The following is a 27,501-nucleotide window of genomic DNA, read 5'->3' as shown; positions in this document are numbered from 1 at the left end:
TGTTTCCTCTCCCACCCCTATTGTTTTTGAACGTCTCCGTCATGAGGTCATCTGTGGGAGCGAGAGGGAGTCAGCGTGAGAGTCGACTACTTTAGCTTTAAAGGGATAGTTTGGGTTTTGGGGCTGTATGAGGTACTTATCCATAGTCAGTGCAGTAGATGGCGGTCGGCACACCCCCAGTTTGGAGAAGCAGAGAGTTACGCTATTAAGTTTGTATTTCACTCCGAAAGTGGGAGCTAGCTAGCCTAGCTTGCTAATGTTAGCAGTGATCCCCACTATATGTTTTCCCTCAACTGTATTTAGAGAAACAAGTCATTAACACTAACGTAAACCAGGAGGATGTCTTGATATGTGACATAAAACCGTCAAAAGGAGAACACATATCAATCGTTTTATCGTTTGAAGAGGAAATTGTGTCAATTTACGGTTTCATTTCACAAGAATAAGTGTAACAGAGTAAATTACAGTACTGGCATCGTCAGTCTGATCCGAAAATCCACGCCCCTAGAGAACACAAATGACTTCAATCACTGCAGAAAAATAAGTAAAACTTAAATTTCTTCATGACAATTTTGACCAAATAAGTACACAAGCCAAAACAAACATTAAGGATATATGTGCAGATTTCTTTATCAGTTGTGTGGTGGATTCAGGAGAAAGGAGGCTGGTTGGTCTCTGCCTGCCCTCAGATCTGAACCAGACCTTCAGAAACGCTTTTCGTCACATGTGATTGTGTTTGAGTGCAAGAGGTTCATCCTGTGTTAATACGCTCCCTGACAGACCCCCCACTGTGGCTGTAGGCTGTTACAGAAAGGGTTTAAGCTGAAGGATTTTGTTGCTCTTAATCAGATGTCTTTACTCTCATTGGTTACTCGTTGTACTATGTTTTCTCTGTTAATGCCTTTAATAAAAGTAATTTGCTTAAAGAGTTTGAGGATTACACTGGAACATGTGGCACCATCTCTGTATGTATATCCGTCCTAACTGGCAGCATATTCAATAGTTTAATACTTTCTCAATCTGCATAGTTTATACTATTATTATAGAGGTGCAAGGATTAGTCGATTCATTGATTAGTTGATCGACAGAAAACTAATCTGCAACTATTTTGATAATCTACTAATGATTGTCATTTTTCAATTCTTTTCCTTGTCTACATCATAGTATATTGAATATTATTAAAGACTAAACTATTACTTATTATTAATTAACTGATTGATTGATTAATCAGGAAAATAATCAGCACATTAATCGATAATGAAAATAATTAGTAGTTACTAGTTAGTTGCAGCCCTGGCAAGATGAGAAACATTGTAATAAAGGAAATTAAACCACTATAAAAAATAAAATAATAAAATAAAATAAATTTTTCCAACCCTTGGTTCATATCCGAGATTCCCCACTAGTCATTGATTTTCTGGAATAAAAGGAGATTTTATACTCAATATTTGATAAATTCATTAAATGCATTAAATTGTCATGTTTAAGATAGTATTTATCAGTTTTCACAAGTTTTCCGCTATCGTGGAAACCAAATGAATCAGAAATTTACATTTTTTTCTGACGTAAATGAATCTGTAATGAAGATCATGTAAATATAATTAGTTAAGAAAATGTCCTGTTCTTTTCCACCCTGATGGGAACTCTGTATACATGCAGAGCCATACCTTGGCCTCCAGTATATCTACCTCTGTGGTTTTGGCTAACGGCTAATGTTATTTTGAAAGTTTGGTAATCCTTTAATCTGGCCCCAAGAATTACAGAGAGGTGGTGATGTCAGGAGAGAAAAGAGCAGTGGCCGATCCGTCATGGGAATTTACAGTTGGGTTGGTGCGTGGAATCTTAATCGGGAGCAGCATTGTTCGGGGCAGGTCCTGCGTGGGGGGCAGACAGGATGCATGTTGGGAAAAGGCGGAGGGGGGGAAGCAGGAGCTGCTGGGGTGGGAACAGTTTTTTTGGGAATGCTACCGTTGCTGCTGTGACAGGACGACCCACATGAGGAAGACAGGAAGTCCCTGTCCACATTCAGTCCCACTGCTCAGGCTAACAGCTCTGATTTCAGGCAGCTCATAATTTAATTTAAGGGTTTAAACACTTCATCTAATGCGCATCAAAGCTGTGCTCACTGTTTGTCAAAGAAGAAGAAAAGTGGTTAAATCAGGTCAATAAGGTGGATGTGTATAATTGGAAGTAGGGCTGTCACGATATCAGATTTTCACTACACGATTAAAGTGAGAATGGAAACAAAAGGAAATGATTTAAGAGGCGCTGGATTATTTATACAATGTTATCATATGTGTATTATTAACATGATGATATCAATATTTCATTTTCAAATATCACGATTATTGTAATATAATAATAAAATAATTGTAAAATCATTACCGGTATATCGCGACACTCCTAATTGGAAGTGTATAAAAATAGTTATGGAGGTTAGCGAAGGAGATTAGACCCCTTTCCTTAGAAGATAGGACATGGATCTCCTGGAGGTGGCGGAGTAAACCTGCAGAAGATCTGAGAAGATTCGAGCAGGAAGAAATTCACCAAAGCTTCATTTACAGAACTCTTAATTTTAGATCTGTAACATGTAGTTTTAATAGTTGCTGACAAGATTTGGGAAACCTGTCGGGGTACATGAGTGAGTACAAGCACTTCGTTTTGATGTGTTTCTCTGTTTGTTTGTTTAGCTAGTGGATATGCTGAGTGGAAGACAGAGAATATGGAAGAAGAAGAAGAAGAAGACAAAGAGGAAGTGTTCACGGTGGAGCTTCACAGAGGACCTCATGGTCTCGGACTGGCGCTCGTAGACGGAACGGTATGACGACCTCTTCTTCCTTCCTCATCCAGCATACACCCTCTTCTTCTCCTCTCCTTCATAACATTGATGTGATAACAAGTATTTACAGTTACCGTTGTGTAAAATGGATTTCAAAGGCTGACTCTTATCTGGATTGTTTCAAATCAGCTTTTCACACAATTAAGTCTGGAAACAGAAAAACCTGCTCAGATCTGATGAAGAAGACTAATCAGATCAGACTGTAACCTGCAGGGATTTCAACTCAACAGGCTGAAACTACACATCTAATCACACTAAATGTTCTTACTGCCAGACGGGGAGCTCTGCAGTCCAGTCGCACGGACAGGAGCTCTTTAGTTATCATTAACAACAGCTTATTGATGGTACCACAACTAGTACAACTTTTATACACCGTCTGAGCACAGACATTTTTTTAAATAAATATTAGAGCAGAAATTATTTGTTGATTGACAGAAAATTAACTGGCAACTGCTGAAACAGCTGAAATCAACAAACAGCATCCTGATGTAGGTGGTGTTGTTCTCATGGTGTGTGAAGACGGAGTGGAGGGCAGTGGAGATGGCACAGATGTGGATCTGCTGGTTCTGAAAGCAAACTTGTGAGGGTCCAGGCTGGCTGGGATGTTGTTCTTTAAGTGCTGGAGATGGGTGCAGACTTTTTAGGTACAGGTACATGGTGGCAGTCTTGAAGCAGGTGGGAACAATCTCCTGTGACAGTGATATGTTAAAAATGTCAGTTTTAACATCAACTAGCTGATTGGCACATGATCGTAGTACACGACCAGGGATGTTACCAGGCCCAGCAGCTTCACTCATATTAACTCTCAGCAGGGTTCTTCTCATAACCGCTGTGGATACTGACAGTGGCCGGTCTTGCGGAGGCGGAGTAGACTGTACAGCTGACTCTCTGTTGGGGAGATCAAAAGGAGCATAAAATGTGTTTATCTCATCTGGTAACGTGGCCTCACATGATGGGGGCGCTCCTGCTTTTGTAGCCTGGGATGTTTTTGATCGCCTGCCACATGTCTTTGGTGTTGTTGGTGTTGAGGTCTCTCTCCAGTCTCTCCCGGTGTCTCAGCTTCGGCGGTGTTGTAAGCTTCCTTGTCTCCTGAACATGAGCCAGTCTGTGCGCTCAAAACAGTCCTGTAGAGCTGCTGTAGCATCCAATAGTTATATTTCAGCGTAGACCAAAGTGGCGGACTGACAGACAGTCACTCTGGCAGCACTGGCTGCTGTACGTCACTCTAAAGCGCCCATCGCCGTCAATAATCTTTTACTTTTCCTGTTTTTTCTTCGTATAGAAAACACAGCTGAGAATGAGCGGCATTTACGTGAAGTCAGTGGTTCCCGACTCTCCTGCCGCTCAGTGTCAGAAACTGAGAACGGGCGACCGCGTCCTGGCCGTTAACGGCATCAGCCTGGTTGGTATGGAATACAACATGTAAGTATTAAAGTACACACAGTACACACAGTCTGATCTCCTCTTCCTGTTGCTGTGTGTTGACAGCTTCTTGCGTCTCTTTGTGTTTTCATTTCAGTGGTAGAGAACTGATTCGATCATCAGGAGACTCTCTCAGACTGCTGGTGGCCAAGATCGACTCAAAGACGAGAAACAAGGGCTCGGCTACGACTAAATGCTGAAGGACGAGCTGTGGTGGACGATCAAGTGCAATTGGGAATACTGGAGGACGTTTGGTTCATCCTTCCTGCGGCATCCAAAGTCAGTATTTCTCACCGGACGGATTCCCCCCAACCAAAGGAAAACACTCTTCCTGCTTCTCATTTCAGACTTATTCCGAAATAGATCTGTTTTCTGTGCAAAAAGCATCGAGACAATCAACCCAAGCAGCAGGACTGACTCATTGTGCTCACCAGCGCAGACTGTGGGCATTTGCTGGGTTAGTTTTTAAAAGCTCATTTTGCTGTCCCAGCTTCTTCCTGGCCTATAAACAACCTGCTCATATACTCATAAACCATGAGGGTTTGGCAGTCAAGGAAAATAGCTGAAACATCTATTTGAATGTCTGAGTACGCAGTATTCTCTCTGAAGAACACCACCGAGCTGCTCCAGGACCGAGGCCTGATTCATGTCTGGCATTAACTGGAATTATTTTTAAATTCATTTTTAAATTATGGTTTTTATGGCTATTTTAAAAACTGTGAAACCGCAAATTTTACACTGCGACAAAACCTCCATCTTACCCATTCATTTGTTAGGGAGTCATAAAACCATATTTCTTTGCACAAGTAAAATCTGTCATTGGGAATCAATATTTGTTAATATTCTGTCTTTTTAAACACATTTCTAGAAACTTCCCAAAACAAGGAAAACCATACTGGGATCAAGCAGAATTATATAAACTTACTGGGAGATTTTGTTCTTGATTCTGGATGTAAGACAAGATGATTTTCTTTGCATTTTAGCAGTTGGTCATTTTCATTGTGGCCTTTAGCGCATCGCACAGATCGTAACATTTCCACTTTTATATCGCATGAAAGACGATCGGTCTGTTACAACAGCGGGTCAAGTGACGGGTGACAATAAATGTTCAGGTTAAACAACAGGAATGTTTGAACAGTTGGGTGAAAATCTTTAAGCTTTAACAAACTGAAGGGTTACATGCTCCTCTTTTAAGCAGCTATAGTCGATATTTTTATCATAACAATGGATCGAATGACTCGAAGTGATGAACCTACAGAGAATTATCAGCTGAATCTGCAGCTCCCGTCGGCTTTAAAGGAGCTTTATAGTGACTTTCAGCTCATTGTTTATCTGTCCGGCTGCAACTTTACTGTTTTGGTTCACTCTCGCCGCTCTCATAGCGTCGTTTTGGGCAAAAAAACTCCACAGTACACTACCTGCTCAGCAGCAAACAGACACACTTAGTGAACATAGTGGAGCATTTAGCAGCTAAAGAGCCAGATGTTTCCCTCAGGAGTTGCTGGAGACCAAAAACAGAGCTAACAGAGAGAGAGTATTAGACTTACATTCATCAGGTGACACAAACACGACTCCTAATGAATGAATATGTTGCTCTGTAACTGCTGGAAGTGTAAATAAGCAGCTGTTTGCTAACAAGTTCAACAGATCAACTTAGAAGGTGATGATGTGTCAGTGTTGTGCTCACACGCTTGTTTCTGCTGGCCAAAAAAATCGGTTCAAACTCCTCAACTTCAAAAACCCTCATAAAATAATAAAGCCAAAGATATGCTGTCATACAGCTAAAAGAACTCTGTTGTTAATTGGAAAATGAGATGGTGTCATAATGTTCAACTTCCTCTGCTTCAGTTTATCAGCTGTACATAATGCATTCACATCTGCACACACACACACACGTACGAGTTATATTGAATTAAAGGAATAGTTTGATATTTTGGGAAATAATGAGAGAGTTAGATAAGAAGATTGATATCACTCTCATGTCTAGTAAGAATAAGGCTGTAGCCGGTTAGCTTAGCTTAGCATAAAGAATGGAAACAGCTAGCCTGGCTCTGTCAAAAAGTAATAAAATCCACCTATCAACACCTCTAAAGCTCATTATTAACACGTTATATCTCGTCTGTTTCCAGCCTTTGTGCTAAGCTAACCGGCTACTGGTTGTAGTTTCATATTCAACAGACAGACATGAGCGTGATATCAATCCTCTCATCTAACTGTTGGCAAGAAAGCGAATAAGCGTTTTTCCTAAAATGTCCAACTTCTGCTTTAAAGCCTTACTGTCAGTGGTTTGGGCCCAAACCATGAAACATCTTAGAGTTACTGATCTGAGAGCAGATATGTTTTGATATGTTTAACACTGTAGAACGACACACTGCTGCAGCCCCCGTCTTAAGTCTGTCCCTAATGTAAACAGTGTTCAAGTATATTGACACACAAAGTATTCAGTTTTGTAATATTTATATTGCGCAGTATTTTTGAAACTATGGAATAAATATTATTTTGACTTTGAAAATGTTGCACTTTTGCTAATGTTACTTTCTGATTATTGTGTCTTCTTGCCTAAATCTTCTCCTGTAAAGTGTGTGTGTGTGTGTGTGTGAGTGTTGGTGGGTGAACAAATGAAGCAGCAGCAGGTTTTTGGAGTGAACTACATTTGCAGCTGGAATGTAAAAGTCTGGCAGGGTGGAGCAGCAGGGACGCTGCTGGGTGTGTCGGCTGCATGGCACGCTTTAGTGGCCGCCACCAGCAGCTGTTTATAGCTGCTCTGTGGTTTCCACTAGCCAAGCACTTTCCACTGACTCCAACACAGCACAGTTCAGCCTCTGTGCCCCCCTGAGGACACGATTAAAAACACTGTTTTATATTGGTATACAAATTTTACCATGTTGCACACTGTTACTTAAATGTTAACACACATCTGAGAGTGTAATTAAAGTGTAAACAGGCCTGAAGGTGCTGAGTGTGAAGCTCCCCTGCAGCTCTCTGACATAAATCCTCGTTTCAGACCAAACTTTCCTGATTGTTCAACTTTCTGTTTGCACTGCAGGCTTTTAATTCTCAGCTTTGATTTTAAAACTTTTACTACTTTTACTTTACTGCTACTTTCTACTTCTACTCCACTGCATCTCACAGCAGGGAAATATTGTACTTTTTACTCCACTACATCCATCACAATCAAAACATATCATTAAGCTATAAATAAAAGATGATATTGTGCTGTAAATTAAACTATCCAACAGTACATAAAGTAGTTAAAATTTGTGCCACCTCCACAAGCTGTAACATTAAAATCATTCTGCCCAACAAGTACTTTTACTTAAGGTTTTGAATGCCAGACTTTTAAATGTGGAGGAGTATTTTCACAATGTGATATTAGTGCTTTTACTTAAGTAAAGGATCTGAATACTTCTTCCACTCCTGTCCAAAATATCTCCTGCCATCGTCAACCTGAGCAGAGGTGCGATTAGTCAAGTTAACTGAAATCACCTGCGTTGGTGAGCAGAGCCTTTAAGTTTTATTCCAGATCGTGACGTTTTTCAAAGACGCAAAATATTTCATGTTGAATTACAGGGAAACTTTGTTTGAAATGATGCACTAAACATCCAGAATTATCTACTTAATGTAATAGTGCAGCTATAAAAAATATATATTTATCTTTTTGGGGGTTTGAATATTTAACTCAGTATTAAATTATATTAAATCAGCTGTTTAACTTCTTTTCTGTTGATGTGTAAAAAAAAGTTAGATTAAAAATTGGAAATTCAAATGCAAAATTGATGAATGTCACCAAACTCAGGACACAGCTTTGTGTCATACATTTATGTTTTCATACATGTTAGACACGTCAAAGTTTAACCCTGTCTCCTAGAAACTGGGCCTATTATTTATATAGTACTAATCTGCAACAGCAAGTATGTTTTGGAGGACACATGATGCCGCACAGATTGTTTTTAATCAACATAATGAGGAAATGTTAATCACAAGATGCACTGAATGTACCGCAGCATTATTACATTATTTTATGGTTATGTTAAGGCGCTCACTGCACTTGGTTGAGGGAAAGAGCCGGGTCTTGGTTTAACACAGAAAAGGTCCACAGTGAACACCATAAACCTTCACTAACCAAAGTCCTCCTGCTGCCTGAACCAAATTAGTAATATATTCACCGTTCTGATCTTAGGATAGTGTGAGTTGCGCTGGTGACAGCTGCACAAAAGCTAATTTTAAACCTAAATAGTAGCCATGGTTTGACCTAAATAGCCTCCCACACTTTCCCAGAACTAAGAGCCATGAAAACAATCAATCACACCTGCTGACAATCAACCAGAACCATGAAAACATGGCTTGTAATTTGTGAAGACGGAGGCCGCAGTCACCCCTTCAAAAGATATACATATGTTTGTATGTACGTATAATTGCTCTGCTGTTAATTCACCCATCAATTAATCTTCCCAGTGAGATAATATTGTATTTTTTAAGTTCTTTAAAGTTTCCTGTTGGAATAAACAGAGCTCACTCAGCAGCTTTATTTATTAATTTATCCAGCGTACACAGTGGATTTAGTCCTGCTTAAGTCAACATCAAGACATCTTATAGTATAATTCATAAAGTTGTTGTACAAAATAACTTTATTAAATAAGAAAATTTGAATAAGAAAATTAACAAAAATATGACACTGCACTGTGACAATAGAAACAATTGACAATAGAAAGTATTATATTGTGTTAGCATGCTAACATTTGCTAAGTATCCAATGGAAATGAGCTAGTAGCTAAATCTGGTACAATACGTCTGCTCTGTTTGTATGAGTTTAATGTTCTTTGTGGTCCTTTCTGTGGGCTCTGTGAGACTGTACTTTGAGCTAAATGCTAACATCAGCTTGATAGCATGCTCACATTGACAATGCTAACCACAGACTGTATAATGATGCTAACATGCGGATGATTAGCAGGTTTATTGTTTACCATGTTCACCATCTTAGGTAAGCGTGTTAGCATGCTAATGTAACAGCTGGTACAGCTGAGGCTGATGGGAATGGCACTAGTTTTGCAGGAGTTTGGTCATAAACCAAAGCAGTGGACGAATTAAAAGTTTAACCAGATGACGGCGCTAGATGAAAAGTTGAAGTAAAACCAAAGTAATTACAATTTATCCGGATGAGGACGTGAATTTCATAGCAATCCGTCCAATAGTTGTTGAGAGATTTAAGTCTGGACCAAAGTGCTGGACGACCAACATCTCTATAGCCGCACTGCTAGCATGCAGGGCTAAAGACACAGTTGGACAGTTATGTGATTTATGGACTCTGGCTGCTGCTCTTTGACCCGAAGTAGTGGTCACAGTTGAGGATGGGACAGTCTGTAAACAGCAGTCTGTAGTCGTAGTACACAGTGTCCTCTGGAGGAGTTTCCTCTGGCCCCCCTTTGAAGCCACACTCCTCCAGAGAGCTCTCTGGGGGCAGGCGGGCCTCCTGCGTGGGCTCTCTGCTCTGGAAAACCTCCAGCCTGGAGGTCTGGATCCCGACCCGGTCCTGGATCATCCTGATCAGACTGAAAACTCTGCTGCTGCTCGACAAAACCAGCTCAAAGTTCCCTGGATGGGCTGCAGCGGCGTCGAAGGGGATCAGTCGGACACTCAGGCGGATGAACCTGTTTGTGAACGTAATTGGCTGTAATTATGGGTTATACAGATCAACTTGACCTGACATGTTTTATAAAACCTGACATACGTTTCCTGTCTGTGTTGCAATTCACTGTCAAAAAAACTGTCAAGAAGTAAATAATTCATTTTGCATTTCAAAAACAGCTGACCGTTCGCAATCTTTGTATTTCTTTCTTTGGATGCGGTGTACATGGGGCTGTAATGAGAGCGACACTCAGTACATAAAGAGTTTGGAGCGTTGTGTGTTTTTATCACCTTTCCAAAACCAAAAACACAAGAGCGAAAGTGTGAAATAATTAATTAAACAGTGTGTTTATCTGCTCTAATAAGCTGCAAACATTTCATGTCCAGCTAACTAGCTGTGTAAAAGTAGCAATACCACAGTGTAGGAAAGTCCTGCATTCAGAATTTTACTTAAGTAAAAGTACAAAAGTACAGCATCAAAATATACAGTACAAAAGTAAAATCATATAATTATTGACGCATTAATGTGTTCATCACTTTAATGTTGCAGCTGGTAAAGGTGGAGCTATATATATATATATATATATATATATATATATATATATATATATATATGTGTGTGTGTGTGTGTATATATATATACTGCCGAGTAGCTTGTGAATTTCACCAAGGGATCAATAAAGTCTCATTTTTATCCAAAATAATCAATGGTGGAAGAAGTATTCAGACACTTAAGTAAAAGTACGAATACCACACTGTGAAAATACTCAAGTCCTGCATTCAAAACCTTACTTAAGGAAAAGTGTCTAAGTATTATCAGCAAAATGTACTTCAAGCACCAAAGTACAAGTACTCACTGTGCAGTAAAATGTTCCCTGTCAGTGTTTTCCTGTTATATCTGATGTTTCGTTAAAAATTGTACTTAAGTACTCAAAATTGTACTTAAGTACAGTACTTGAGTAACTTTACAAGAGTTAGTTACTTTACACCACTCACACACACACACACACAAAACAATTATGGCATCCAGGTCAAAAAAGGCACCAACACTTGTCTAAAGGTCGAAGTGAGGACTCCTTTGTTTACGTAGCTGTTGAGTCTTCAGGTGTCCTGAAGTTACAGGATCTCAGTGTGATTTACTTCTACGCTCAGAAATAACTCTGACTGGTTAACCGCACACATGGAGGTTCGGTCTGAAGGTCAACTCAGCCCGAAGCTGCTCAGAAGAGAGACTGTTGAACATGTTCGGGGACATGTTTGATGGCTTTATTATAATTTAAATAAAGTTCAAACAAGCTGCTGATCCTTTTCTTTACTCTAAATACAAGTGAGGGATTTTATGACGTTGTTTTATCTGTGTTTACAAGTGGTGGAAGAAGTATTCAGTATTCATCCTTTACCAATACAACAAGGGGCCTCAACTGGACTGATTTATTTATTACGGGTCAAAAGGATTTAAGCTTCAACAATTCGTTGTATTTTATAAACTCATATGTTTTTAATGTAAAATCTTAATCTGAAAAATAACTAATAACTATAGCTGTGAGATAAATGCAGTGGTGGAATGTAACTACATTTACTCAAGTACTGTACTTAAGTACAATTTTGAGGTACTTGAGTTTTTCCATTTTATGCTACTATATACTTGTTACTCCACTACATTTACTTGCTAACTTTAGTTGCTAGTTACTTTACAGATATAGATACAAAATATAAATCAACTAATAAATTATGATGTATTATTATAGGTGAAGCTACCCAGCAGAATATAAAGTAATTAAACCTTTACCAGCTGCAACATTAAAATGATGAACACATCAATGTATTATAATGTAATTATAATCCAGTGATATAATATACATTAATGGGCCATTCTGCATAATGAGTACTTTTACTTTTGGTACTTTAAGTATATTTTGATGCTAATACTTTAGTACTTTTACTTAAGTAAAAGAGTTTGAATGCAGGACTTTCACTTGTAACAGAGTATTTTTACACTATAGTATTGCAACTTTTACTTAATTAAGTAAAAGATCTGAGTACTTTTTCCACCACTCAATAAATGTAGTCAAAATGTATTTAAACAGTACAATATTTCGCTCTGAAATGTAGTGAAGTAGAAGTATAAAGTAGCATAAAATGGAAATACTCAAGTACCTCAACATTGTACTTAAGTCCAGTACTTGAGTAGATGTACAGTTTTACAAACTGATCTCTGTCTTCACGCGCGTTAACCTACATGGGGTACTTGTCCTTGTCAGGGTTTAACAGCTGACGGTGAGGACTTCTTTCCAAACCGGAGTCGATCTCTGCGCCGTCACTCAGCCTGTGATGACAGAAAGACAGAAGAACAGCCGCAGTTAATAAAAACAAAAACTAAACAGACACTCAAACAAAGGGAAACAGTTTATTTTACCTTCGTCTCTGCACTTGGCTGCTCAAGTCTCGATAACTGATCGTGTTGTTGTTGGTCTTCAGCAGCTGACTCAGCATGTGGAGCTGAAACTGCTGACAAGGGACGGCCAAGTTCATCAGACCTGCAGCCAGGGACGCATGGATCAATGCTAATGGAGTTTTTCTCAGTATCAATAACGTTTAGTCTGCTCTACCTCTTTTTTGATTTTTTTAAAATTTGATGATTCACTCCTGAGAGGGACGCCTTTGAAACAACATTCAGACCATAATGGGACAAAACCCTCCTCCGAAACCCACATTAACAATTTCTTTGAGTTGGATTTCTTAACATTTTCTTTTCTGTGAAGGCTCCAAAAACCTCTTAAATCGTGCAGGCTTAAAAATACAACAGACAACAAAAAACAATACAACAAAAAAAGAAACATTTTGGAAAGTTGCTCATGCGTTCACAAATTCAGTGATCGACACTGAGGTTAATTTTAGTCAGTGCCTCATTTTCTTGATAACAGAAAATGTAGAAAACTAATTATGATTTCTTATTTTAAACGTTCCTCCAACATTAAGTTATTTCTCGTAGACTTTGACTCTGCAGCCACGCCAGCAGCTCTGTGAGGCTGTACTTAGGCACAGCGGTGCTTTGAGCTAAATGCTAATGTTAACATGCTGATGTTTAGCAGGTATAATGTTTAGCATGTTCAACATCTTAGTTTAGCATGTTAGCATGCTAACATTAGCTATTTATCCAGTGACTGCAGAGAATTAGTTAGTAGATAAATGTGGTACAATAAAAATCTCTTTGTATATGTTTTTTGTACATGGTACCTGACAAATAAATGCAACAAATTAAACTAAATTAGCAGTAAACACAAAGTACAGCTGAGGCTGATGGGAATGTCATTAGTTTTGCAAGTATTTGGTCATAAACCAAAGTACTGGACAAATTTTTATTTTGACCTGATGATGGCGCTAGAGGAAAAGTTGATTTTACAATTTATGGATGGGACGTGAATGTGTGAAAACACAAATGTCAACTACTCGAAAAAGTTTGAAAAAGTCAAGTCAAGATCATTTTCACAAATTTGCCTGAAGGGGCTTTACAGTCCGTACGACACCCTCCATCTTTAGCCCCCCGACTCTCTCAAAGGGCAGATGACCTGGGATACATTAGCTAAAATACATAACAATGAATTTCCCTTCCCTTTGCGTCTATGGTCAAGGATGAACCTTCATTACACCAGAAACAGAGGACACTGTTTGGTTAATACAAGATATTTAAAAATCTGTAATCAATGTAATGTAATCTGTAATCTGTCATCAGTTAACTATTCCTACAGCTGCATGCAGTCAGTGGTTCGACATCTGCTTCATCTGTCTAATTCTATTGTTTATAATGTGGTTTTCATCCCCATGGCATTGGTTTGACCTACTGCCATTGCTATGATGCTTTGTCTTGAATATTTATGTGTGAGGATTCCTGTGTAGTTTGGTAAACCTGGTCAAACGGTAAATTAGGAATTTACCAAATGCTGTCGGTTTTCTTGCTTACTGAAAAGCAGCGATTCCCAGTGAATCACGGTCTGCACCTCAAAGTTATTGTCCTGCAGGTCTTGGAGCTCCTTAAACACCCTTCAGTACAAAAGTCTAGTTTACTCAGAGTGCCTGAAGTTTGACAGACAAAAGGAACATTGTCCTGGTTTTGTTTCCCAGAGCCAGCTGCTCTTATCTGCGAGAGGGGATAAGAGGAAATGAGCCACTGCTTGCATTATCAAAAGTCTGACTCACAGTACCCTCCATAAATACTTCAGTACAACCACACTGTGGCATTTGGTTAATACTGACCCATATCTCTTTCTAATCTCTTTTTCCTTCAAGATTATCTTTATCTGACATTCACAGGAGCTGGAACAGACACTGAAGGCTGCTGTGAAAAAGAGTTGGGAGAGTTTTCAGCCCCCGCAGATCTTAGTGTATAAAAACCAGAATCACAGAAAATACTATAATTGTTTCCTAAAGAGGAAGGGAAGGGCAGGGGGACACATTCCCCACAGCTTGTTCAGACTTTGGGGATGACGGTGCAGAGAGAAGATGGATTACCCAGCTCGAAATCCTTCAGGTTGACTGATCCACTTCTGTCTGTGTCACTGTGGCTGAACAGCTCGTCCACCTGCTGCTGACGGTCCGAAAACCACCGAATCATGTCAGCCAGGAAGCTCTGAAACTCCAGACTGTTGGAGCTGAAGGCCCTGGAGGTTTTGTCCATGAAAACCTTAAACAATGTTTCAGACAAATCACATGTGATAATGGCACTTACTTGTATCATCACAGGTGTACTTATGTAAAGATACGTTTTATAGAGTTAACACTATGAATGGATGGATTTACGTCTAGTAAATTTCCCATAAAGCCTTCAACATCTGATTATGTCAAGTAGCTTGTTAGTAATGTAACAAGATTTAGAGTCTACAGCCATGCTAGCGATTTTGTGAGGTGCGGTGCTTTGAGCTACATGCTAACATGCACATACATATACAAAAAAATTTAATAAACTAATAAACTAAACTAGCACTAAAGACAAAGTACAGCTAATGCTAACGTCATCATGCTAACATGCTCACAATGACAATGCTAACATGTGATTAGTTTTGCAGGTATTTAGTCACAAACCAAAGTATTGGACAAATCAAAATTTTGACCTGAAGATGGCGCTAGATGGAAAGTTAAGAGATGACCAAATGATTACAATTTATCCTGAGGGGAACATGAATGTTTGTACCAAATTTCATGACAGTCCATTTAATACATTTCACTAAAAGCCAAAAGTACCAACCTGCTGGTGGCGCTAGAGGAAAGTCAGAGGATCACCAAAATCAGTAGGATTCAGCCTCTGGGGACCATGAATGACTGTACAAAATCTGATAGCAAACCATGCAAAGTTGCTGATATTTCAGTCTGGACCAAAGTGGTTCAGAGAAGGTTTTTAGCCTGCTAGCATGATACCACTCTTTCATCCTTCTGTACTGTAAATATGAAGCTACACCCAGCAAACAATTAGCTTAGCTTAGCTAAGCACAACGCCTGAAAACAGAGAACAACTAGTCTTGCTCTGTCCAAAAATACCCACCACCTCTAAAGCTCATTAATAAACATAATTAGTTTAATCTGTACAAAAAACAGAGTGTAAAAATGACAAGTTGGGGTTTTAGGGGGGTTATGTGCTGGACTATTTCTTGGCAGGTCACAGCAACTTCCTGCCAGGCTAGCTGTTTTGCCCTGTTTCCAGCATTTGTGCTAAGCTAAGCTAACCTGTTGCTAGTGGTAGCTTTATATTTACCGTACAGACAAGAGAACTACTCTTTGAACACACTACTTCCTGGAAGATGATTTTTTTTTTTCGCGCCCATAAAAACCAGTATGTTTCTCTGTTTCTTTGACTGTTGCTTCATATTTTACACACATTTTCATGCTCTTCTTTGGTGAGTTTTAGGGGCTGCTGCTTTTTCTTCTTCATGTTGGCCTGCATGTGAAATGTCTCATCCAGGACAAGGAAGGCAGCAGCACTCAGGTCTGTGTTTACAGTAGATATGAGGCTGGTGTCAGTCACTGTCATCACTGTGGAAGAGCAGATGAAATGCTGGTGTTCATACTGGAGGTAGAATCGCTGGAAGTTATATTTTTCCCATTCCTTTAGCTAACTAACTATTTCAACTGTTTCTCCATTATTTTAGCTAACTATTTCAACTGTTTATTCATCACTTTTAGCTAACTATTTCAACTGTTTTTCCATTACTTTTAGCTATTTTTAGCTGTTTTCCCATTATTCTTAGCTAACTATTTCAACTGTTGTCCAATTTAGCTAACTATTTCAGCTGTTTTTCCATTATTCTTAACTAACGATTTCAACTGTTGTCCAATTTAGCTAACTATTTTATCTGTTTTTCCATTATTCTTAGCTAACGATTTCAACTGTTGTCCAATTTAGCTAACTATTTCAGCTGTTTTTCCATTATTCTTAGCTAACTATTTCAGCTGTTGTCCAATTTAGCTAACTATTTCAGCTGTTTTTCCATTATTCTTAGCTAACTATTTCAGCTGTTGTCCATTACTTTTAGATAACTATTTCAACTGTTTATCTGTTTATAAATTAGTTTAGCTACTCCACAATCTCTGTACCCCCAAGCAGCTGCAGAAGTACCCCTGGGGTACAAGTGCCCCTGGGTGGGAATCACTAAGTAAGATATGAAAGGTCTGTTTATTAGCAGACTGGGTGTGTATTCTGTTACTAAACCTGTCCTAACCTATGACTGGACCACTTTAATATCTGCAGGCACCCTGTTTTACAGTGCAGTTAAGTGATTAATCCTGCTCAACCCCAGCAGATACCACAGCAACAGAATGACAAAATAAGGGAAGAATAGCCATGATGGTTTTGCGATGGCTCATCCTTCCTGGTCATCTTAAACAATGAAGACAGGAAACAAAGAAATGGTGACCAGTTAAACATGATGAGCTCACTGCTGTCCCTGGCTTCCTCAGTCCCATTCCCAGTTCATGCCCCTGCACATATCCCAGTGCCAGTGCTGGGAGCTGGGGGGGGGTTCCTGAGATCCGGCCCCTCCCTCAGACACAGACAGGAAATCCTGTCTGGAGACGAAGGTGTACGGGGAAAGACTTTATTGGAGGAGTTCGAGTCTGAGACAGTTTGATTTACTAGCAACGGTGAAAGATGTACTCACATCCTTCAGTGAAAGTGATACTACAATGGAAAAATACATAAGTAATTCTCTCTAACTCTTACACTTCAATGGTTAGTTCAGTGTTTACATAAAAACTGACAATTCATTTGACTGCAGGGGTTAAACTTACACTTCAGAAAAGAGTTAAAACACTTTAAGTGCTTCAAATGACACTTCAACTGCTTTAGGTGCATCAATTTAAACTGCAACTCCCATACAACATCTCACTTGGAAACCTTTTTAAGACATTTGAACTCTTTTACTGTGTTTGCGTCTGCACTTTTCCACAGTGAGCACAGGTTTCTAGTTTTAATGACTTTGTACCTTGATGCGTGGATTGACCTATAACAAAACATACCAATATATAATATTAGAATATTTTTATGTACAACCTTCATCTGCAAAGTAACTATTAACTGTAGCTGTTGAATTAATGTAATGGGGTAAAAAGTTAAATATTTGCCACTGAAATGCAGCGGAGTAAAAGTATAAAGTCATAGGAAATGGAAATACTCCAGTAAGGTACAAGTACCTCAGAATTTTACTTAAGTACAATACTTATTTAAATGTTTGACCTGACAAGACATATGAGTTTATGAGTTAATCTACAATATCTACATAATTAGTGAATGAATAAAATGTTTAAAAAATTTCAAATATTTCCCTCAGAAATGTGGTGAAGAAAAAGTATAAAGTAACAGAAAAATGGAAATACTCCAGTAAGGCACAAGTACCTCTGGATTGTACAATACTTTTGTAAATGCAATTGCACCACTGGAAGTTTTTAACTGACAAGACTTATACTTTATGAGTTTATCTACAATATCTACATAGTTAATGAGTAAAATGTACAATATTTCCCCCAACAATGTGGTGGAGAAAAAGTAGTAGTAGCCTTCCAAAATGAACATTTCCAAATAAAGTACCTATTTTACTTAGCTACTTCTGAAGAATGGAAGTATTAGTTATAGCAATAATAATGAGGCAGTGGTACAGTTTGTGCTACTATGCTGAAATCCATCTGAAGATCAAACTGAAACTTCTCAAACAGCTGACTGAACTCAGTCAACCGTGAATAAAAAGAACTTTTTTGTTTCTGGCAGAAAACACGACATGCTTCCTTTGAGAAAAAAATGTGACATGTCTTTCATCTTTGCTGTTATAAAATTCCTTTCATGCATATTTATGCCTCTACAACAGGCGGATCACTTCAAAGTGGATTTCAGGTTTTCCCAACCACAGGTGTGCTGCTGGTATGTGGGGAGCAGAGTGGGGGGGTTTGGGGAGAGGGCTGACACTTTTTTACTCTGAGAGCCAAAGTGTGCACTCATGCAACATGAACTTTCCGAAGAACAGTTTCCGACAGACAGACTTAAAGCTCCAGTGAACAGCAATACGACACTGTAAATATACTCCATTACAAGTATAAGTCATGCAATTGAAAATGTTACTCCAGTAAAAGTTTGTAAGTATTTTTAGCAAAATGTACTTAAAGTATACGTAAAAGTATTCAATGCAGAAAATTGGCCTCTGTGGGTGTTTTGAAGGTAGAGCTAAGTTTAAGCATTGATTCACTGGCTAATTATTTAGTCTATAAAATGACAAAAAAAAGCAAAAAATGTCCATCACAGAATGGCACAAATGCCTTGTTTTGTTCGACCAACAGTCCAAAAAACATCATATAAAACTGAGAAAAGCAGTAAAATCTCACATAGCTGAAGCTGGAACCAGATAATGGTTATCATTTGTCTTCATAAATGTCATAAATGTTAATTTTCTGTTAACCGACTAATTCATTAATTGTTTTAGCGCTAGTTTAATTTTTAACAATGCATCTTATTTAATAACCTGATCATATGTATTGTATGTAAAAAATATTTATGTAAATAAATGCATAATAAATAAGTACTGTACTTAAGTACAAATTTGAGGTACTTGTACTTTACTTGAGAATGTTATGCTATAAACTTCTACTTCACTACATCTCAGAGGAAAATATTGTACTCTTTACTGCTCTACGTTTATCTGACAGCTGTAGTTAAAAGTTACTTTTCAGATTAAGATTTTACATAAAAAAAACATATAATGCTCTTATAAAATAGTCCAGTTGAGGCCTCTTGTCCAAGTTTCAGATGTCTGTGATGTCCTCTAAACGTCTCACATGGTTTCATATAAATTATTGTTCAATGCCCAAAGAGGGAACATTATTAAATATATTAAATAAATAAAAAATAGAAAAGATTATAGAAAAGTCCAAACAATGAATATAGATTTGTGTATCAGAACTTAGTTTTTCCTTCTTTCCTGTCCCATTAATCATCTCACGACCCCTCAGATTTATCTTGTGACCCTTTGGAGGGGCCCAAACCCCTAGGTTGGGAACCACTGGACAAAACTAACTCACTGTATGTAAAGTAGTTAAAACTAACTAACAGTATGTAATGTAGTTAAAACTAGCTCCACCTTGAGCAGCTACAACAGTAACATGCTGCTCTAACATTGATGCATCAGTATTAACAATCTAATAATGTCAGATAATAATTTTACTGCACGACTACTTTTACTTTTGATACTTTAAATAATTTTGCTGATAATACTTCAGTACTTTTACTTAAATAGGATTTTAAATGCAGGACTTTTAACAGAGTATTTTTACATTGTTGCATTGGTACTTTTACTTAAGTAAAGGATCTGAGTACTTCTTCCACCACTGTACAATGGGGATTGGAATGGAAATACTCAAGTACCTCAAAGTTGTGTTTAAGTACAGTACTTGAGTAAATGTAATTGGTTACTTTCCACCACTGCCAGTAAAACATTAAAATAAGGCAGCAGATGTGGAAGTTAAGACAGCAGATAACCGTGTTTCCTGCACAGTGAACCTATAAGTGCTGTATGACATGAGGTGTAATCCCTGCTTATGTTGCCAGCGGCTCTAACAGAAAGGTCATATCTGCAGCATGTAGAGCTCCTCTGAGTGTTTACAATCCCTTAACAGAGTCAGAATAATGAATGAGCTGGTTTGCCTCATCAGTATCTGTATAAATATATATATATTTCACAATCTGCATGATTCACAGTAAGTATATGACACTTTTTATTACAGTGGTGGAATGCAACTAAGCACATTTCCCCAAGTACTGTACTTAAGTACAAATTTGAGGTATTTGTACTTGAGTCTTTTCTTTTCATGCCACTTTATACTTTATACTACTCCACTACATTTCAGAGGGAAATATTTAACTTTTTACTTCACTACATTTACATGACAGCTGTAGTTACTAGTTACTTTGCAGATTTACATGCATACAAAACATATGAAGAACTAATAAAATATGATGTTTTGTTATTAATTAAACAACCCAACAGTTGTTTTTACAAACAAAACAAACAATCGAAATTAGTCAGCAGATTAATCCATAATGAAAATAATCATTAGTTGCAGTCCGATACAAACTAGTTCAAAATGAGCTCCACCTCAACCAGCTACAGCAGCAACATCCTGCTTTTACATTAATGCATGAGGAATAATAATCTGATGATATAATATATAATAGTATAACAGTCACAGGGCACATTTTACTGCTTTGAGTATTTTTAATACTTTATGTACATTTTCTTGATTACACTTACATACTTTTACTTAAGTAACATTTTCAATGCAGGACTTTTACTTATTATTTTCACAGTGTGGTATTAGTACTTTTACTTTAGTAAAGTATCTGAATACTGCATAAGTACAGCTTTCAGTCATCTTGAAACGTCAGTATCTTCCTCTCAGATCAGTGCTGCAGTTGAGCACATAATGTTTGGTTACATCGCCCTCTGATGGGTGAAAATAAGAACTAAAGAGGAGCACGACTCAGTTCCTCTGTAAATAAAGTACTGGGTAAGAAAACAGCTGGCTGTAATTTACAATTGCTGCAGATGTATTCAGTAGAGAACAGAATCACTTAATTTTAATCCTAAACAAATCAGCCTCTACTGATCTAAATCAATTCTAATAATCACCATCACATCATGTTTGATATTTGATTTAAAGTCCAGTATCAGTGAGTAGATACCATAGACTGTATAAAAGAAGATACATACATAGGACTCACATTTAATCTGTATTATTCAGTCAGGCTTGAACTCCTCTTCCTCTTTTTAAGTTAAATCTCTGAGAAGTTTCTGTTTCCTCGCTGTTGCATCACTGTGTTGACCGGTTGCCATGGTAACGGGACCTTCACACATGCAACGGTGGTTTTGTACGAAGGCCGACCGAATAAAAGGAAAAGTTTGTGTTTCGAGGAGATTCAATGCAGATGCTCTCTTGGTTTTAGCTCATCAGCAACAAAACAAAACCAAGTTGTCACAGTTCAGCAGTGAAAATACAGGACGTGTTGTTAACGCTTCTGTCCACTAGGTGGCAGTAATCACAGGCTGATTTGGGATCAGTTACTGAAGCCATATTATCCGTTAAGGTCAGTGGTGGAGGAAGTATTCAGATCCTTTGCTTAAAATAAAAAAGACAAACTTGTTTAAAATGATCTAATGATAGTTGCCATTAGTTGCCAATTCTGTCAAGTGGTCAAGCTGTAACTGTTGGGTAGTGTAATTTAGACACAAAACATCATATTTTATAACCTCTTCGTATGTTTTGTTTGTAACTAATGCTGTGAGATAAATGTAGTGAAGTAAAAAGTACAATATTTCCCTCTCAGATGTAGTAGAGTAGAAGTAGAAAGTAGCATAAAAAGAAAAGACTCAGGTAAAGTACAAGTTCCTCAAATTAGTACTTAAGTGCAGTACTTTGAGTAAATGTACTTAGTTACAGTCCACCACTGGATTCAAATCTTCAAAGCTAAAATTAACAAGATGATTAATATTCAAATTGTTTTGTTTTAAGACAATGTCATAGACAAAGCAAACCTTTTAACTTTTTGTTATTAGTTTATGGTTATTCACAGTGGTAGTATTATTAGCATTCAGATTGTTTACTTACGTAAAAGCAACAATACAACAAAGGACGATGGAAAAAACAAGTCCTTCATTCAAAACTCAAAGGAGTTGCGTAATTGTTGTATAAGAAGTTTCTTCATAAATATTCAAAACCAACATTGATAACCCGACACAGAGAAGCAGGTATATAAATCACAAGCATCATTAAAAATGCAACAAAAAATAAATAAAATCTGCATGCAGTTATTCATGATTTCGCAGCTTTTTATTTTCCGAACACAGTGTGTGTTGGTAACATTCCCGAGGTTTGGGTTCCGGTTTCTTCTAGAAATAGTCTCCATCTGTGATCTGTGATCTGATCTGTAGCAGGACGAGACACGAGACGAGGTGACAGACTCGTCGCTGATGCCACGACATATGAAAACCAGTGTTACATCTGAGATTTCTAGTTAGCTATGGAAGTTAATTACCGCCAAGAAAATAGATGCAAAGACATGGAAAAAAACCTAAATGATAAAATACCAAACTTATACTAAGAATAATAAGATAATAAAACCTAATGAAATTATGAAAAATTATAAGATAGTAAGTAAAAATTAAGTGATACACACACGCAAAAATCAGAATTACTTTTTTATTTTATGAATGTGATTTTTTTGTCATATCTGAATGCTAAAATAACTTAATTAAGAAATACTAAATCATAACAAGTAAAATGGATGTACTCAAGTAAAGCACCCCAGAACTGTACTTGAGTAAATTTACTTAGTTGCTTTCCACCACTGGACAGCACGCCCTTATAAATGAAAACACAGGTGTGCTGATGACCATTTTGCATCACCTACAGTAGTGAGTACTAGCTGGTCAGCAGCATGAGCATTCAGGATATCTCCATAATCCAGTATGGTGGATTATATGTTTTTTTTCTGTTTTATAAGAAGAAACTACCTTTGTTTTGGTACAAGAATCTAATTAAATAAGCCCGCGATTTACAGTGTAATTTGGTTGTATGAATCAGGCTCCAATAAAATACTTACCGGTTCCTGCTGGTATTTAAATGTAGGTACAGTGTAAAAAAAAAAAGACTATGGGGAACAAGAGAGTAGTAACAATTAGGCATTTTAGGGGAAAGGATAAGTAATTAATATATATAGTATTTTTAGGGGGGAAAATTAAGCATAAAAAGAGTCTTGTTTTCTTCCACTGTACCTACAGTACCAGTAGAAACCAAGTATTTTATTGGTATCAATCTGTTATCTAACAAAATCCTTTAAAAAAAAGTACTTAAAATGCTGAACAGTATCTATTACATTTCCAGAGCAGGAACATCACAAGTCTGTGCTTTTTAAAATGTATATATTTTGTCTTTTTGTAGTTTAGAACAAGCTTTAAATTAAATGTGTAATATTTACGTGATTGTACATACTAGGTTGTATTGCACAACACATGTCTACATGGCTGATACTGTCTAATCATATGTATGTTCTTCTGCTGACTGTTAATATTATATTTACACATCAGTCTGTTGTGTGAGATATGAAATCACGTCTCTGCATCCATCAGATTCCCATGTCTCCCTCACTCTACATACAACATACATGTACAATATGCACTGTATATTATTGTATTTCTAGGTCATGTTACGGTCATGTTTTTGCATATTCTTGTATAATTGCAGATCATAATATTATACAAGAGTTTCTTCTTTGCTTGCTCTTGTTCTACACAGCCTAATGATGCTGTAATCCATTAGCCTACTTTTCCTTTACATAACTCCCATGAATACATAAAATTTAATATATGCTGAAATTGTTTACTACTTTCCTGCTTACGCTATTTTCCCTGGTATTAATTATTATAATATCATTCTGCAATGACACAATTTCCTCTTCTCTTTGATGGATTACTTAAATATGCACGCTGTCTGCATGTTAATGAAATGAAATGAAAACCAGTAGCGTCCAACAAAAGTGGTAAAACACACATCAAAAATCTAAAATGAATGAATTGCAGTACATGATTTGTGGACCAAAACATGCTAAGACACTGAAATGGCTTTTTAAGATATGACATAAGATATCTAATTCTTGAAACCGTCCCTTCACTTCCTGTTGTGTGGCTCGTTCGTATTCCCCTCGTGTTCAGTTTGTCACCCCCAGTTTTCTGCTGCAGCTTCAGTGAAGGGTTGTTGTCCGGTCTGGCCTCGGTCGGTGTTCTTGTCCCTGCGTGGCTGGACTGGTGAGCAGGCCGGTCAGGGCCTTTGTCATTCCCCGGCCTCCCAGTGCCAGCTAGAGCCAGACTCATTATCACCAGTCACACTCCCTCACCTCTCTGAGCTCCACACAGCGGTGATTTGAGCTAAATGCTAACATGCTCACAATGACAATGTTAAAGCTGAACTTTAACTTTAATTTACCTTCGACATGACACATTGGTAATGTTAATATATTGGGATCCCACGTCCACTTTATTCTTAAAGAAGAGCGACCGTCTTTTCATAAGAGGACCAGTCCGCCACTGGCCCGGACAGACCAGTGACTGGTCAAAGAACTTGCCCTGCATAAACTTGTACTGGCCCCGGGCCATCGGTTATGTCAGACCCTGGCCCACTTCTAAATCCCCTCTCATATGCATCTTCGTTATAACATTACATTGTTTGCGGGAGCTAATATGTGCTAACGTCAGTGTCCGTTTTTTTTTTCTACACTAACTGGCAACTATACCATGTGATACCAACGTCGTTATAATATTGGCTCACAAGCCTTGTTAGAAGCAGGAACCAAACGTCAGACATCTCACACAGAGAAACAAAACATTAATTTTGGACCCGTCACAATTTTTAAATTGATTAATTGACAATCATAATAAGTGATACTTTTAATCCGCACCTTTCTGAAAGCTCTGTGGATGTTTTTTAATATTCATCTACGTAAAAATGTTATCAAAATAACCTATAACTTCCTCAAGTTCAGCAGGTTTACTGGTTACCATGTTCATCTTAGTTTAGCTAACATTTGTTTATTAGCACCAAACACAAAGTATTTGCTCATAAACCAAATTACTGGACAATCCAACCAAATTTCATGGCAATCCATCTAACATTTGTTGAGACATTTTACTCCAAACCACAAATGTTAACCTCATAGTGGTGCTAGAGGTAAAATCAGGGGATGATCAAAGCAATTAGGATTCATCTACTGGGCTACATGAATGGCGGTACCAAATGTATTGGTAATCCATCTAATAGCTGTTGTGATAATTCTGTTGGGACCAAAGTAGTGGATGTGCTGCCAGCATGGCTAAAAACCAAGCCGACAGCTTTTCAAACTCTCAAAACTGTAATAAAAGTCATATATTTTTCAAATGAATATTCAGTAACGAAGTAACAAAAGCTACATCTTTTGGTTAACACACTAATACAATGTTAATAGTAAGAAAGAGGGACATACAGTATTTATCACATTTTAGTTTTTTACATTATCAGTTGCAGAAAGATGTAACTGGCCGAAGATATTTCCATTTATCTATTCATTTTTGGGGATTTTTTCTTACATATGATGCATGCTGCATCAATCAGTTCTTCGGCTGCTATCCAGAATAATCTACGATAAAAGAATAAAAAATAAAACGGCCTGTCAGAATATCTTTGGTCCTTTTTGACGGTGATGTAAATTGATGCAAATTTGTTCCCTGTGTTGTTTAGGTACTCAGAGAGCATCCAGTGTATTTCATGAGGCTATTATGTTTCTGCATAAATTACTGCCTGCAGCTGTAGAGCAGCAGGACCGAGACAAAAGGCTGAATTATTCCTGACAGTGAGACTAATGACAGTATTTTTCTTGCCTTATAAATCCAATATAACTAAATTCACTTACAAAGATGGATTAGCTGTTGGTTGTTTACTGAGGCTTGAACTGCAGCTCCTGCAGAGTGGTGATCAAGTAGATAAATAAATAGACTCCTAAAAAATTTCTGTTCCTTCTGAACTTCACTGGAGGAAAATGTCAGAGCTGGCTTTGGCAACTGTCCACAGTCCCAGCATCAAATGGCAGGGAGAGGTCGCTGTGTGGAAAGTTTCAAGTTCAATAACCAGAAATCCTCTAGTTTGGTGCCAGAAAACTGCCTTGGCACGCTTGTTTAACCAAACGGACAAGCAAGGACAGATTATATATCAGTGGGTGCTGCTTTCTCTGAACAGAGTGCTCACCTGCTGTTGTTTAGGACACCAGTTTGTTGCATCCATCAGCGTCCATGGCCAACACCAAAATTTAATTTGTGCTAATTGGGAGAATGTGAAGGTGATGATTGGATTTTACTTTTTTGTTGCAACCCAAAAGATTAAAAAAGAAATTATAAAATGTTATAGGTGAAACATATTGTTTCAGTAAAGCATAATTTAGTGAATTCCATGCACAGTTTCGAGACAGTAGCAGCACTAACGTTAGCTGTTGTAAAACATGTTGCGAGTGTGATGACCACTAAAGTGTTATCACATTTGTGGTAGTTTCTGTAATGTTATAATGAATGTTTTTGAATATTTGTTCAGGGGTAATTAACCTGGTTCCACCATCCATGCACTAAAATATGTTAAATAGAGGTCAGGAGTAAGTGTGGAGTTCGCCAGCAGGGGGTAGTGTGGCGCTTATTGTGCTACACGGGGCTTTACGTCAGTTTCTCTTTCTGCTGAGCGAGATGAAAAACGGACGCAGAGTTTGCCCTGTCTCATTTATTTCTCCTGTTTCCAGGTTGGTGGAATAGTAAATTAAGCTGAGTACCTGAAGTGTAATATGTTGACATTTCGCTGAATGTTTTAATGTCTGCTAATAAGGCTGTGTTATGAATATGTGGACATATATGTACATATAGCAGTACCCGCATTTTCGCGCCTGCTAACGTCACCTGTTGCTACCAAAGTCACGTCGGACAGAGTTTTATTTTTAGCTCCTTGAACATTTTTGTAAAGTCTTAATACTTTTGAAATGTATGTGTAAGATGTTAAAAGCAAATGTTATAAACTGAGTTTATGTAATGGTTAAAAGCTAATGTTAAAAACATGTGAGAACGGAAAGCTAACAGTCGCATGAAACTCTGCATGTTTTAGAAATAAAATCTCAGCAACTCATATTTAACGTTTGCACAATAACTGAAAATGTCACTTAGCCTATTGTAATTTCATCTCATTAATCATACGGTTGTTTTCTTTTACTTCCAATTTCTTTTCGTTCTTCCATCTGGATAATGAAGCTGCTCTTTCAGCACTGACAGGTTAACTGAAAATTATTAATAATAACTAATAATAATAACTAATAATTATCTCCCATCATGCGACAGGGGTCTGAAAAAGGTGACTGTGAAATCATCCCTCAGAAGTTAGTTCAAAGTGAAATTTCTTCTGCTGCCTTCTTCTCTGTGGATATAAATAAATAAATTTGAAGAAAGGGTTGAAGGCAGCTTTTAATCCTTTGGCTTTGATTCTGCTGTTGAAGATGGAGGAGATATCCAGCATCTGACTGTGGGCTGTGA

The 27,501-nt window shown here is 37.8% G+C and overlaps 2 protein-coding genes across 9 annotated transcripts in view; one reads left to right on the top strand and one right to left on the bottom strand.

The window, feature by feature from the left end:
• The window catches only part of si:ch73-281f12.4 (Ras-associating and dilute domain-containing protein-like), a 34,566-nt gene extending 27,793 nt beyond the window's left edge, over window positions 1-6,773 (top strand). The window contains exons 14-16 of the mRNA XM_044181719.1: window positions 2,691-2,818; window positions 4,122-4,261; window positions 4,359-6,773. Coding sequence (XP_044037654.1) covers window positions 2,691-2,818; window positions 4,122-4,261; window positions 4,359-4,461 — 371 coding nt within the window. The 3' untranslated portion in view covers window positions 4,462-6,773. The remainder of the gene's footprint in view (window positions 1-2,690; window positions 2,819-4,121; window positions 4,262-4,358) is intronic.
• A 2,000-nt stretch (window positions 6,774-8,773) lies between these two features.
• On the bottom strand, window positions 8,774-21,346 carry LOC122869098. 8 transcript variants are annotated; one of them, XM_044181722.1, is made up of 8 exons: window positions 21,127-21,346; window positions 16,814-16,942; window positions 15,756-15,910; window positions 15,129-15,140; window positions 14,396-14,567; window positions 12,303-12,423; window positions 12,126-12,212; window positions 8,774-9,909 (listed from the first exon to the last, which is right to left on the bottom strand). In XM_044181722.1, coding segments are annotated over exons 2-8 (900 nt in total). In that variant the 5' UTR covers window positions 16,815-16,942; window positions 21,127-21,346; the 3' UTR covers window positions 8,774-9,557. The 8 variants fall into 8 exon arrangements, with proteins under 8 accessions (XP_044037657.1, XP_044037655.1, XP_044037659.1 ...); XM_044181720.1 differs by having other exon boundaries at window positions 21,138-21,346; XM_044181724.1 differs by lacking the exon at window positions 15,129-15,140 and having other exon boundaries at window positions 21,138-21,344.
• Window positions 21,347-27,501: the final 6,155 nt, after the last annotated feature.

The sequence above is a fragment of the Siniperca chuatsi genome, linkage group LG21 (assembly GCF_020085105.1).
Source record: "Siniperca chuatsi isolate FFG_IHB_CAS linkage group LG21, ASM2008510v1, whole genome shotgun sequence".
NCBI lineage: Eukaryota > Metazoa > Chordata > Actinopteri > Centrarchiformes > Sinipercidae > Siniperca > Siniperca chuatsi.
This window is presented reverse-complemented; position numbering and strand designations above follow the sequence as displayed.